The sequence below is a fragment of the Gymnoscopelus microlampas genome (assembly GCF_963454915.1).
Source record: "Gymnoscopelus microlampas genome assembly, chromosome: 7".
In the NCBI taxonomy this organism is placed as follows: Eukaryota; Metazoa; Chordata; class Actinopteri; order Myctophiformes; family Myctophidae; genus Gymnoscopelus; species Gymnoscopelus microlampas.
In genome coordinates, this window is record NC_139944.1 from 33,982,640 (window position 1) to 33,994,583 (window position 11,944).

At 43.2% G+C, this 11,944-nt stretch overlaps 1 protein-coding gene across 3 annotated transcripts in view; it reads right to left on the bottom strand.

Annotated features, from left to right (window-relative positions):
* The window catches only part of magi3b (membrane associated guanylate kinase, WW and PDZ domain containing 3b), a 305,615-nt gene that overhangs the window by 44,052 nt on the left and 249,619 nt on the right, over nucleotides 1-11,944 (bottom strand). For all 3 annotated transcript variants that reach the window (XM_084062094.1, XM_084062095.1, XM_084062093.1), the window contains exons 6-7: nucleotides 7,181-7,260; nucleotides 4,017-4,074 (exon numbers count right to left, since the gene is read on the bottom strand). In XM_084062094.1, the coding sequence (XP_083918220.1) occupies nucleotides 4,017-4,074; nucleotides 7,181-7,260 (138 nt within the window). The remainder of the gene's footprint in view (nucleotides 1-4,016; nucleotides 4,075-7,180; nucleotides 7,261-11,944) is intronic.

The window sequence follows — 11,944 nt, forward strand, 5'->3', positions numbered from 1 at the left end:
TTTTTTTTCATGCTGTTTGACCGAAAAGGCATAGGCTGAAGCTCATAGCTTATTTATGCCTATCCAGCTTATTATGCCTATCCTTTATACATGTCGGTTTAAGTTATTCATAGTTACAAAGTTCATATTAAATGAACGCTCAAAAGTGATCCGCAATTGCATCCAAAACTACTTTATCAGTTCGTATTAATCGAACGCTCAAAATGTTTCAATATTTACATTCATGTCTTCATACTTACCCACACCATCACATGTGTGTGAAAGTGTGTGTGAAAGACATACATCCGAATGCGTGCATATACCCATATACGCACATTCAAATATACATATCATATTTATACAGAGGCCAACTGGCTCGGCAGCAGGGTTAGGGTCAGAGTCACATGTTTCCGGTTCAAATCTGCTGCTGAGACAATCAAACAAAGCTATGGGGAAATTAACTGTAACAGGAAACCGGTATCTATAACCTTCTAGAAACCCGGCACAACAGTGGTTGTGCAGGGAAGCTCCCAGGTGTGAATGTGTGTCATGGCATGGTTACAGAATAAGCAAAGAGAATCCATCCCCAGTCATTAGATAAACACACAAAAAACAACAACAACATCAACCTACAACACCCATAGGAGCTTTCACTGTAAAATCCTGTAACCTGTAACCGAAAGGACCTGTAATCTGTAATGAACCCTTACACGTCCATTTGGATACATTTGTACACTCTGACTCTTGGAGTAACAAATGGATAAATTAAGTGAGGATTGTTACTGTGTAGCAATCCACAAGCCAACATTCATATTATACATACTGTACATACACCTCTCATATTGAGCTTCATGATAAGCCGTCTGTATGCAATCAATTATAAATGCATTTTCCCATAAAGGAACCATGCATTACTAATACCGGCACACTATAGGCTGGCGCCATTATAAATGCATTCAGCAGCACAGTACGCATAAAGGCTGGCCAGCATCCTCTGGTGTGAGTGGGGGGAAATCTTCTGTGTTTTTTAGCCCACTAATATTGTAGGGGATGCACGCCCGACTGCCAGATATATACCCTCAATGAGGTAAACAACAGCCTGCTGCTCCACTGGCATACAAAGCACAAAACACCTTTTTCCTATTGTGATTTTTGCATTTAAGCAGTGGTGGACAAAGTACTCACCTGAGTCAAAGTATAGATACTAGTATAGATACTACAAATACTACCCAACTGCAAGAGAAAGGTGCTCAGTCAAATGTGTGCTTTTGAATACTTAAGTATTCAAAAGTACAAATAACAAAGTTGCAAAGTGCAAAGATTTTCCAGGAGAAATAAAAAACATCTATATCAATACTAGTGAAAATAGCAGATCTACAAGCTTGTGGATTGGCTATTTTCACTATATTTGAAATCGTTTTTTTCATTATTTCATAGTGTACCTTTATCCTTCCTAGAAAGGTAGAGGAGTATCCAAAAATACAAATATAGTACCACTAGTAAAGGACAGATACTCAAGGACGGTACTCAAGTAAATGTACCGTCCACCACTTCCCGAGGTAACGAGGTAAACAGCCCACTGCTCCACCGGCAAACAAAACAAACGCCTTTTTCCCACTGTGATCATTTTGCACATTTAAGGCACCATGCATGAATTGACTCTTGTCTCTCTTGTCCAAGCAGCGTTGAGGTTTTCACTCCCGTCTTGTCTGCTGGAGCCTGAGCAATAAAGCCACTATAGTGTTCCCATTTTCTTTGCATCATAACAGGTTGTTACCTCTCTTTTCATCCCCAGTCCCCACACACACACACACTCTCCTGTCTCCAGCATTCTAGTTGAAATTCTACCTCCTCCTCTCTCTTTCTCTGCATGTACTGCCGTTATAATGGCTGTGTTTCGCCGATTTCCTCCTGGCATGGTGAGCACAAAAGCTCATTTTGTGAAACAGACAATACACACGCGCGCCGTACATATGTACAGCACTCATTCCAACACACATGCATGCACACACGCGCGTGCACACGCACGCACGCACACACACATACACACACACACACACACACACACATACACACACACACCAAAAATAAGGTTTCCACTTGCAATGCTCCCATTGTATTGTACAACAAAGTACGGTATAATACAGGGTCATAAGTGAGGAATCAGACTAATCGATTTGGTCGATTATAAAAGAAGCAATTAGAATTCATTTCTTTTTAGAGGCGCTCGGGTGGTGCAGTGGTAAAGTCCCTGCCCACCAATCGCGGAGGTTGTGGGTTCGAATCCACCCCTGGTGCACCCGGCTTTGTCGAGCGTCTACACGCACACAATTGGCCCGTGTTCGGGGGAGGGAAGCCGGGCGTGGTGGAGGTTGATATCGGTCATTGCACGTATACTCCTACGGGCTGGGGGCGGCACCTGTCAGCGGGGAGTGTTGGGCGGGAGGAGGAGTAGGACGAAGGCTCTACCTCCTCCTGGTGGGGGCTCCTCACTGGCAAGTGAGTCGGTAGGATACGACAGCAGTGACAAGTGGGGAGGAATCAATTGGCATAATGACTAAATTGAGGAGAAAAAGGGAGTAAAAAATAATTGGCTACTCTAAATAAAATATATATATTTTTAAACGTACACCTTGCTTTTCAATGATTTGGTTATTAGTCCGTTATTGATTCTAAATATTGGTTTGGATGTATTTTCGGTTAATTGCCCGGCCCTAACGGAGAGCGAAGCTGCGGAGGTCCTCATCTCGTCCTCTATTGTTATCCCATGGTAGGTACATGCTGTACAGCACAGTATGCTCATGGTTTATGCATGTGGTAACCATGTATTGTACTGCCCAGTGTGCTGTTGATGAAGCACATGTGGTGCTTTGGGACGGAGAGTGAGGGAGCGAAGGTCCTTTCTATTTTCCTCTGTTTATTATCACCAGAACACCAAGGCGAATAAACAGCTGCTGCCAACAGTATCGGGAGACGGTAACCGGAACGGTCGGCACCAATACCTACTCGCCCCCAGTCAAATTTTGGCGACTTCGGAGCGGTCGGCACCAGGTATTTCTGCCTGGCAACCGAGCGTTTCGACAAAAAATGTATTCCTATAGATTCCTATAGAATGTAGTTTACTTTGTGTGGGTTATTTGCTTCAATGAAGGGAGTTCATTGAGCCTATCCTTTTAACAAAGCTTATTAAATTGTGTACTTGCCGCACTGTTTGCTATTGTGTTAATAAAGTATTCAATCAATCAATCAATCAGGTACAGAGCATTTAGGGGTTAAGTGTCTTGCTCAAGCACACAAGTGCCGGAAATCGAACCAGGAATCTGTTCCCCAATGTCCACCCTACCTCCTGAGCAACAGCCCCCCCCACATACACACAAAGACACACATACACAAACCTCACATATACAGTACATGCGTAAACACACACACACACAAAGCTTTCATCTGTTCACAGAGTTTGTTTGCCACCTACTGAGAAATGACAAGCAGCATCTCCATCAGGAGGCTCCTACAGCTCTCCAGGTGTTTGCCTGCCTTCCTGAGCGTTACATAAACAGCATGTGCTCACACACACACACACACACACACACACACACACACACACACACACACACACACACACACACACACACACACACACACACACACACACACACACACACACACACACACACACACACACACACACACACACACACACACACACACACACACACACACACACACACACGCACGCCGCCCTCTTCACGTCAGCTGAAATGTTGTGAAAATTAGCTACGCGTGCTGCGTCGGCTCGCTCACTTTATTTTTAGACAGTATTGACGCATGCCATTCCTACATGGCTAATTCATATGAGCACTTAGTAACTTACCAATGTAAAGTAATGTGCCTGCCTATGCACTTTGACCCAACCCCCCCAAACCCCAGGGAAAATGCGTGTCTAAGCGGGACACGTGGTGAAACAAATGCGACTGCAACACAGCGATAAGAAAAAAGAGAGAAACAAGAAAGAGGAATGAAACGGCGAGGCAACTTACTCGACATAGTAGGTACCATACTGAGGGTCATCAATCTCTTCCCAGCCGTAGGGCAGCTCTGCAGAAAGAGGAAGAGAAGCCTTTGTGTTGAGACACACACACAGAAAACATGCAAATACACACCGTGACCGCACACTGCCGACAGATAACAGACAATGGAAGAGCAGTGTGTGTGTAGAACACGCGGGCTCACTATTATCCAAACACTCAGTAAAACGGTGTAGTGTTTCTTCCACATTGCCTGGGTGTTTAACATTAGAACGTGGCCATAAAAACACACTGGAATGATTCGGTGAACTTTTTTTTCTGTGCGTGTGTGAGTGAGTGTGTGTGGGGTTTTAACGAGCATGCTGGCCGGAATAGCTAATGTACATCACGCCCTGATGAACATATGAGGCACATAGAGAGAGAAAGAGAGAGGGAGAGAGAGAAAGAGGGAGAGAGAGAGGAGGGGAAAAGAAAAGAGAGCTCTTCACGCAAGAGAGCGCTTTGGAGTTGCTTTTCAAAGGCAGTGCGCCGACTAGATTTCCGACTGCCTGTAGAAATCCATTAAAAATGGGCTTGAAGGGTTCCCAGTGTTTCAGACACGTCGTTTCTCTGTCTCTGCCTGCACTTAGCCCACATTACCCAACTAGGGACCAGGACGGCACGTCTGGAATTCCGGGAACAGGGGCGGGGGGGGGGGGGGGGGGCAAGACCCCCAATCTACAGTACGTAGCAGTGGTGGAAAAAGTACTCAAATGTTTTCCTTGAGTAAAATGATCAAGACTGCAATGTAGAGGTACTCTGCTACAAGTGAAAGTCCCAAATTGAGTAAAAGTACAAAAGTATTGGTATCAAAATGTACTTAAAGTACCAAAAGTAAACGTACTAAAATAGCAGATCTACAAGCTCACAACGCGTCGCGATGCGGCGCGTTGTGAGCATGTAGATCTGCTATTTTCAAAAAGCGTATAAAATTAGGCTAAAGTGGTTAATGTATTTTTTATAATGTAAGAATTTATATCTGCAAAGTAACTAGTAAGAACAATTGACAAACAATTGTAGTGGAGTAAAAGTACAATATTTTCCTCTGAGATGTAGTGGAGTAAAAGTAATAGACTATTGGAAATACTCAAGTAAAGTAAAAGTACCTCAAAATTGTACTTAAGCACAGCGCTTGAGCAAATGTACTTAGTTACTTTACACCACTGCTACGTAGAGAGAAACAAGGCCCACGTGACCACCTAGCAGGCATGTATTACGCTAAGTGTGATTTTAAAGGACATCATCACACGCAATCTTGTAACATCCGCCGGCCTAGTTGGCGATGTATATTTGATAAGCTGTGTGAACGTGCGTGAAACGGCGCATGGTATGATGGGAGGCATGCGGTCGTACACACTGTAATGCCCATGTACTGTAGAGAGCCATGTGCACTAGTTAATGATGCTACTGCACATGGGTCAGAGGCCAGGGTTGCATTGCTCATGGGACGGCCTTGCACGCCGTGCAGGAACCTATTTGACCAGGAGCACGCGGCAGGCCCACGCATAGATTTAAAACAACTTTAAATTCACACCTCAACAAAGTTAACAAAGGCTCCCGACTCAAACCGGGTGGATTAACATAGGAATGAGCCTAGATGCATATCAATTGTCCATTGTGGGACCTGTAGTGTAGGTGTTAAGCGACGTGCGCGACGTGCGCGTAGAGTACAACCACGTTCCAATTCAGCATTGCAACACTGGTCAGAGATCAGCGTCTAGTACTGTAGCATGTGTATTACAGCACATTCACACACTGGCCAAAATACTATTGAAAATACAATTAGAAATACATTTTCACCAATACATATTTTGCTACAATTTGCCTTTTTTTGGTACAATATTTTCAGGCCTTCAAATCCAGTCCTATATTCTGATCAGAGCATTGGTCACTGAGTTATGGCTGTTACACTGCTGTAGTGGCCCACATTTGTGCAATTTTATTTTTTTTATTTTGCGGTGTGACCATTGTCATGGCAGATCCCTGAACAGTGTTTGTGAGAAGTTTGGTGGTAATTGGAGCAACGGTGCATTTGCAGCACCCAGGTCCACTGTTTAAACTCCAGCCAATAGGAACGCAGAGGGGGTGGGGCTTCAGCAATTACAGCCCTTCCCGTAAGACCACCTACCAAGTCTCTAGCACACTGGGAACTGGAGTTATGGCTGATTAAACCCCAGCTAATAGGAAGATATAGGGGGGCAGGGCACCCAGGTGCCACACGTGGTCCCTTTAACACATTGTGTGCCAAAAACGGTCCGGACCATTTTTGAGAATCCATGCGTCATGTGCCATAAACGGTCCGGACCGTTTTTGACCGATTTTTTTTATACGTGTGGCCCACGTGGGGCGCTCTAACGAAACTTTGGGATCATCCAAGGAGTCTCTGAGAAGGAGAGGCCGGCTGTGGATCCATGTCAAAAATCCTTCCGGTCGGCCGCTCCAATGTTAACTCCTTGACTAAAAGCTTAATATCTCCATTTCTTTTTAACGTGGTGGAAGTGAGCCGTTTTCGATCGCCGATCACTCTGCAATGGAGGATCAAATATTATTGTTCCAGGCGTTAGTCGGGACCCTCCGCCGCCTCGCACGCACGCTTTGTTTACATGCACTTCCGCGTTTGGGCTTCTACAGCACGAAACGTATCAACGTAAGTGGATGGAAGAATAGCCGTCCTTCACGTGCCATGTTCATCCCAAACACAAAAACAAACAACTCGGGTTGCCAAGTCGTTGGCATGCCAGGTTCTCTAAAAACAAGCGCCAGAAACAAGCAACCACCTTCATGAAAAAAAAAAAAACACCGAAGGGGTCCGCCATGTTCCAGGGGGGTCCCCGCGCGTCCCAACACTCCACAGGGGGTCCGTCGACCAGCAGGGGGTCCGCGGGGGTCCCCCTCAAACATCAAAAATATATTTTTTTCAATTTTTTTTTTTTTTTTTTTTTTTTAACTTTTCCACAGTTTTACTCCAGCAATTTGAGTACCCCAATATACACGCGGCCACGCTGGGCCCCGTGCGCGGCTGGGCTTGAGGGGGGCGTAGCCCCCCGAAACTCTAGTATTTTAATAAACCTCTGGCACTCGATGTGTTAAAATAAGATTATGAGATCAATATTTCGAAGTGTGTTTTTTTTACATACCTCCGTCCTCACACTTCTCAGGGGGCTTGGCTTTCTTGGCCAGCCGGGGGTCCAGCCATGTGGTGCACTTGGTGTTGTGACTGTGGAGGATAGAGAGCACCAATTAACCATCTGTGCCAGAAGAGACTGAAACTGGGTTAAACACTTAAACCCTCTATTCTTAGTAAAACAGACAGGAGTTGCAACTGTACACCAAATCAACTTAAACGAACAAATTGCCTATCTACAAGCTCACAAGCTTGTCGCATTGCGACGCCTTGTGAGCTTGTAGATCTGCTTTTTTTTGGCGAATGTTCATGGTTCAAGTGGTTAACCTGCCATGGGAATTATAGGCAAGCTATGACAGGAAGTGGCCAACTATAGAGTATACTCCTGTTTTAAAAGGATGATATGACACAGAAAAGACACAGAGACAGCAATCAATAACAATTTACAGACATGCATTTGTAAAAGAAACAAATAAATAAAATATGGAGGAACAATCTTCCAACAGCTTAATCAGCTTAGATGTGAAATCAGGCAGGAAATTGAATACAGCATTCATAACGGTCTCCTGAGATGATCGGGAACACGTGGCTCACAGCCAAACATGTATTACTAAAATAAAAAACACAATGGCCCCAGAGAGGACTATATTTAACCCATTGTTCCAAAAAGCAAAGTATTGATTTTCCCAGAACAATCAAACAGCCAAAGTCGTCTTCACGAGGAGCCAAGAAGAACTTTGTTGTGTTAGTAAAAGCCTCCTGATAGAGCTGTGTCTGTCAGCCAGAGTAAGCGTCTACATCCCAGGAGTGTGAGCGATAAACACCACCAAAATAGCTGGAAACTATATCAGAACTAGTCATATGGTTGATGCCTTTATTCGTGGTGAAAAATAATCCTCGTACGACAGAAACAAGGTGTTTTCAACTAAAGAATTCTAATAAAAAAAAAGACTAACCACTTGAGCCCCAGCATTCCTATTCTGGGGGGAACATTAGCCAGTGGTGGCTGAATTTATAATATTTTCCATTATAAGCCCAAAATAGCAGATGATCTACAAGCTCACAACACGGCTTGTAAATCGGCTTTTTTTTTGGGCAAAGAGATTTGGTGTAGACGGAAACAAGTACAGAGCCAACTCAGGCCCAGTTTACTAAGTCTAGACTGGAGGGGTTAAGTCAGTGGTTAAACCCAGGGTTTAGATTGTGCAGTAACGGGCCTGTCCATGTACAGTACTGTACTGTACTGACTGCATCTATACATGGCAAGTGATTCATCCGGGGCTGATGTCAACTGATTGCACGTGATTGCATGGCTCCCTGTCGGTCTCACAGACAGTACATAAACAGTATTATTTTTGAGCAATTCATATGTTATTATTCTTAATCACCGCGCCAACTGCCGAGACGTCATGCTGCAATTCACCGGCAGATTGCAACCCCCCCCCCCCCCCCCCTTTAGCCCTCCCTGCTCTAGCATCTATACTACACACACCTTACATTTGCCGTGGCATTAATATTGCACGATGTAATAAGAGGGAACGTTATGTGCATTGCAAATTGAATCCCTAATTTGATTTACACTTTGAACGAGGCTAATTAGAGGCGGATGCTGATGCTGATTAGACACAGTCATCTGTGGATCGTTAGGCAAAAGTCAGGACAGGGAGATGATCTGTCACAATTCATCAGTTAACCCGTCAAGACCGGGAACGCATCTGTGTGTCATTTTCTAGATTTCTTTGGCTATTCAAAAATAGCAGATCTACAAGCTCATAGCGCGGCACTCGGTGCCGCGCTATGAGCTTGTAGATCTGCTATTTTTTTTTAATCGTGATTTTTTTTTTTAACTTCAACTTTTTTATTTTTTTCTTCTTATGTTTCTATATCAGTGGTTCTCAAACTTTTTTCATGTCAAGGACCCCCAACATCATATGTATTTGTCCGCGGACCCCCATCTCAAAATATTTTGTTCCAGGGACCCCCAGAAGCAAAGATTTGAGTAAAAAACTATATTCAAAGATTCTCACACATTTTAACGGTTTTTCAAAAAAATAGCAGATCTACAAGCTCATAGCACGGCTATATAAGCTTGTAGATCTGCTATTTTTTAATAGCCAAAGTATAAAATAATGGATTACGCAGTTACACAGATGCGTTTCCGGTTTTACTGGGTTAAGCACGTATGATTTTTAAATGATTAACATTATGCAACATAATAACCCCACTGTGGTTGTAGGATGCCACAAACAGCGCTGCACAAGTTCACTGTTGCTCCAGTGTTGCATTGCATGTGTGGCCTGTGATCAGTGGTGGACAGTAAATAAAGTATATTTACTTGAGTACTGTTTTTAAGTACATTTTTGGAGAATTAGATTTTTCTCGCAAGCACATGACTTTCACTCTGCTACATTTCAAATGGAAATATTGTACTTTTGACCTGACATGTCTAGGAAGGGACTCTTGGGACCCAAACATATATTATGAATTAACCACTTAATCCTTATTTTAGTAAAAAAAAAAATGCCGATCTACAAGCGACACATTGTGAGGTCTGCTATATGCATCATTTTTCATTAATTAAAAACAAATTCAATTTTTCAAAATTATTTTATGATCAATTTTTTCTTTTTTTTACAGAAATTCCAGAGCTTGGGTCCTTCAAATGTATCTTTTGGGTCTCGTGCTAAAAAGTTTGGGAACCAGTCAGTGCACGGGAACCTAACGCATGGTAACATCGGACTGAACAAACATTGATCATCTGGACCGTTTGTCAGAGTTGACATCAATTGCTCATATTTTTGAGCAATTGGGTGACATAAAAAACATATTATGGAGGCAGGAAGGGGGGGGGGGGGGGTGGGCACTGGAGATAGGCACACAATACACATCCTGACTTTCTAAAGGATCAATAGTTTTTTATGTTCCCTATATCAGTATTGATTCACATTTTGTCAGACAATAAGAGGTTTGTTCAGTAGACTGCTAGACTTACAGACAGACAGTGATTACTACAGCCATGGCTGCATTTCATACTGTACAGGGCCCTGATAAAAAAGGTTCTGATCGTTCAGCCCTATAGCGCACGCTCTCCTGTGAGGGTGTGGAGCAGGTGACAGGTTGGTGTTCCACCAAATTAACCTCTTGAACCCCAACACCTATATTCAGGGAGGCTCACAACGTGAGCTTGTAGATCGGCTATTTTTTGCCGAGATTTGGTGCTGATGGAAAAAAGTGGTCCAAGTGCAGAGCCAACTCAGGTCCAGTTTTCAAAATCTAGAGGGTTTAAGTGGTTAATTAGTATTTGGCCGCGGACCTCATCTGAAAATAATTAGTGCCAGGGTCCCCCATACAAGATTTGCATTGTTAAAATGTTTCAAAACAAATTCCAAATGTTTTAATTTAGATTTCTTTGTCAAACAGCCGAAGTAAATAGTGGTTAAACTGATTTTAATAAACTAATTTTACCGGGGACCACCTGGAACTCTCTCAGGGACTCCTGGGGGCCCCCGGACCCCACTTTGAACACCACTGCCCGTACATGATGGAAAACACAACTACATTATGCCATTTGTGATACATACTTCAGAATGTCTAGTCTCGGCGGTGGGCAATTTTGTCTCAGCGGCGCGCTGAGGCTAAATTGGTCTAATGAAATCCCTGCATAAAGGCTGCTCCAAATGCATGTCTGAGTATTTACTACCGCTCCACAGCAGAGAAAATACATTCCCAAATCCAAAACTAATCATAGAAGACTACAGTCATTGTCACTTAGCCTATAGACAATTGCATGTTAGAACACGGGTGATTATAGACTATTAGGGTAAATCGCTCAGGTTGTAGCCAGACAAATCATTTCGTGTGAAATACATATGTGAATCGGCAATGAGCAAAGCACCTCCATTCTAATCTCTCATGTAATGCTGTTGTTGTTAGTAGGAATAAACACAGAAGCACCCGGGAGGAAGTGGACTGAGAAAGGGGAGGAGCCAAACCCGAGTTCCTGTTTTACACAAACAAGGATCCCAGATTGCCTCCATTGCAATGTGAAACAAGGGATCTAGTAAATCTGTATCATTAACGGACCGGTTATATTAAGCCTGATCAATTTCTGATCATTTGTATATTTCACCTGGCTTCTGTCATAAACACGGACATTATCCACAACTTATGATAGTGAGACAGAAATGTGTTTACCGTTTAGCAGCATCTAAAATGTTTAACCTAGACCTCATTCTCCTATCTTTTAAGAGATTAGAGTTTAACCGAACTCTAATCGAGCGTTGGGGTTTAGAGTGCCAATGGCTGGCAAAGTTTGCACCAAAATTAATAATGTAAAACAGTGTCATCTAGATATCAAAACAGACTTTTGGCTAGATCTTTTCTCTCTCTCATCATCTCATGGGGATAGACACACATGCACACACAGATCTCTTTGCTGAGACTACTTCTGTCATTGTGTCTACATCAAACCAAGGATTAAGAAAAATAAACAGTTGGTGTGGTCTGCCACTTTTCAGATATAGTTATGTAACTTGTATCCTTTAGTACATGCCATTACTTTTCAGTTTTATGTACAACTGACAGCCAACTTGTTGTAACAGTAAGGTCATTAGTTGCGGTCGTATCACGAGTCAGGACTATAGTGAAGTCACTATAGTTTTTTTTTAAAAGACTTCCTACTCCAGATTACAGATCCACTACTACTGGAGACACAAAGATAACCGTTCACACACCATTTGCCCTCAGAATGGTCGTGGGAATAAGCCTTACAGTCTGG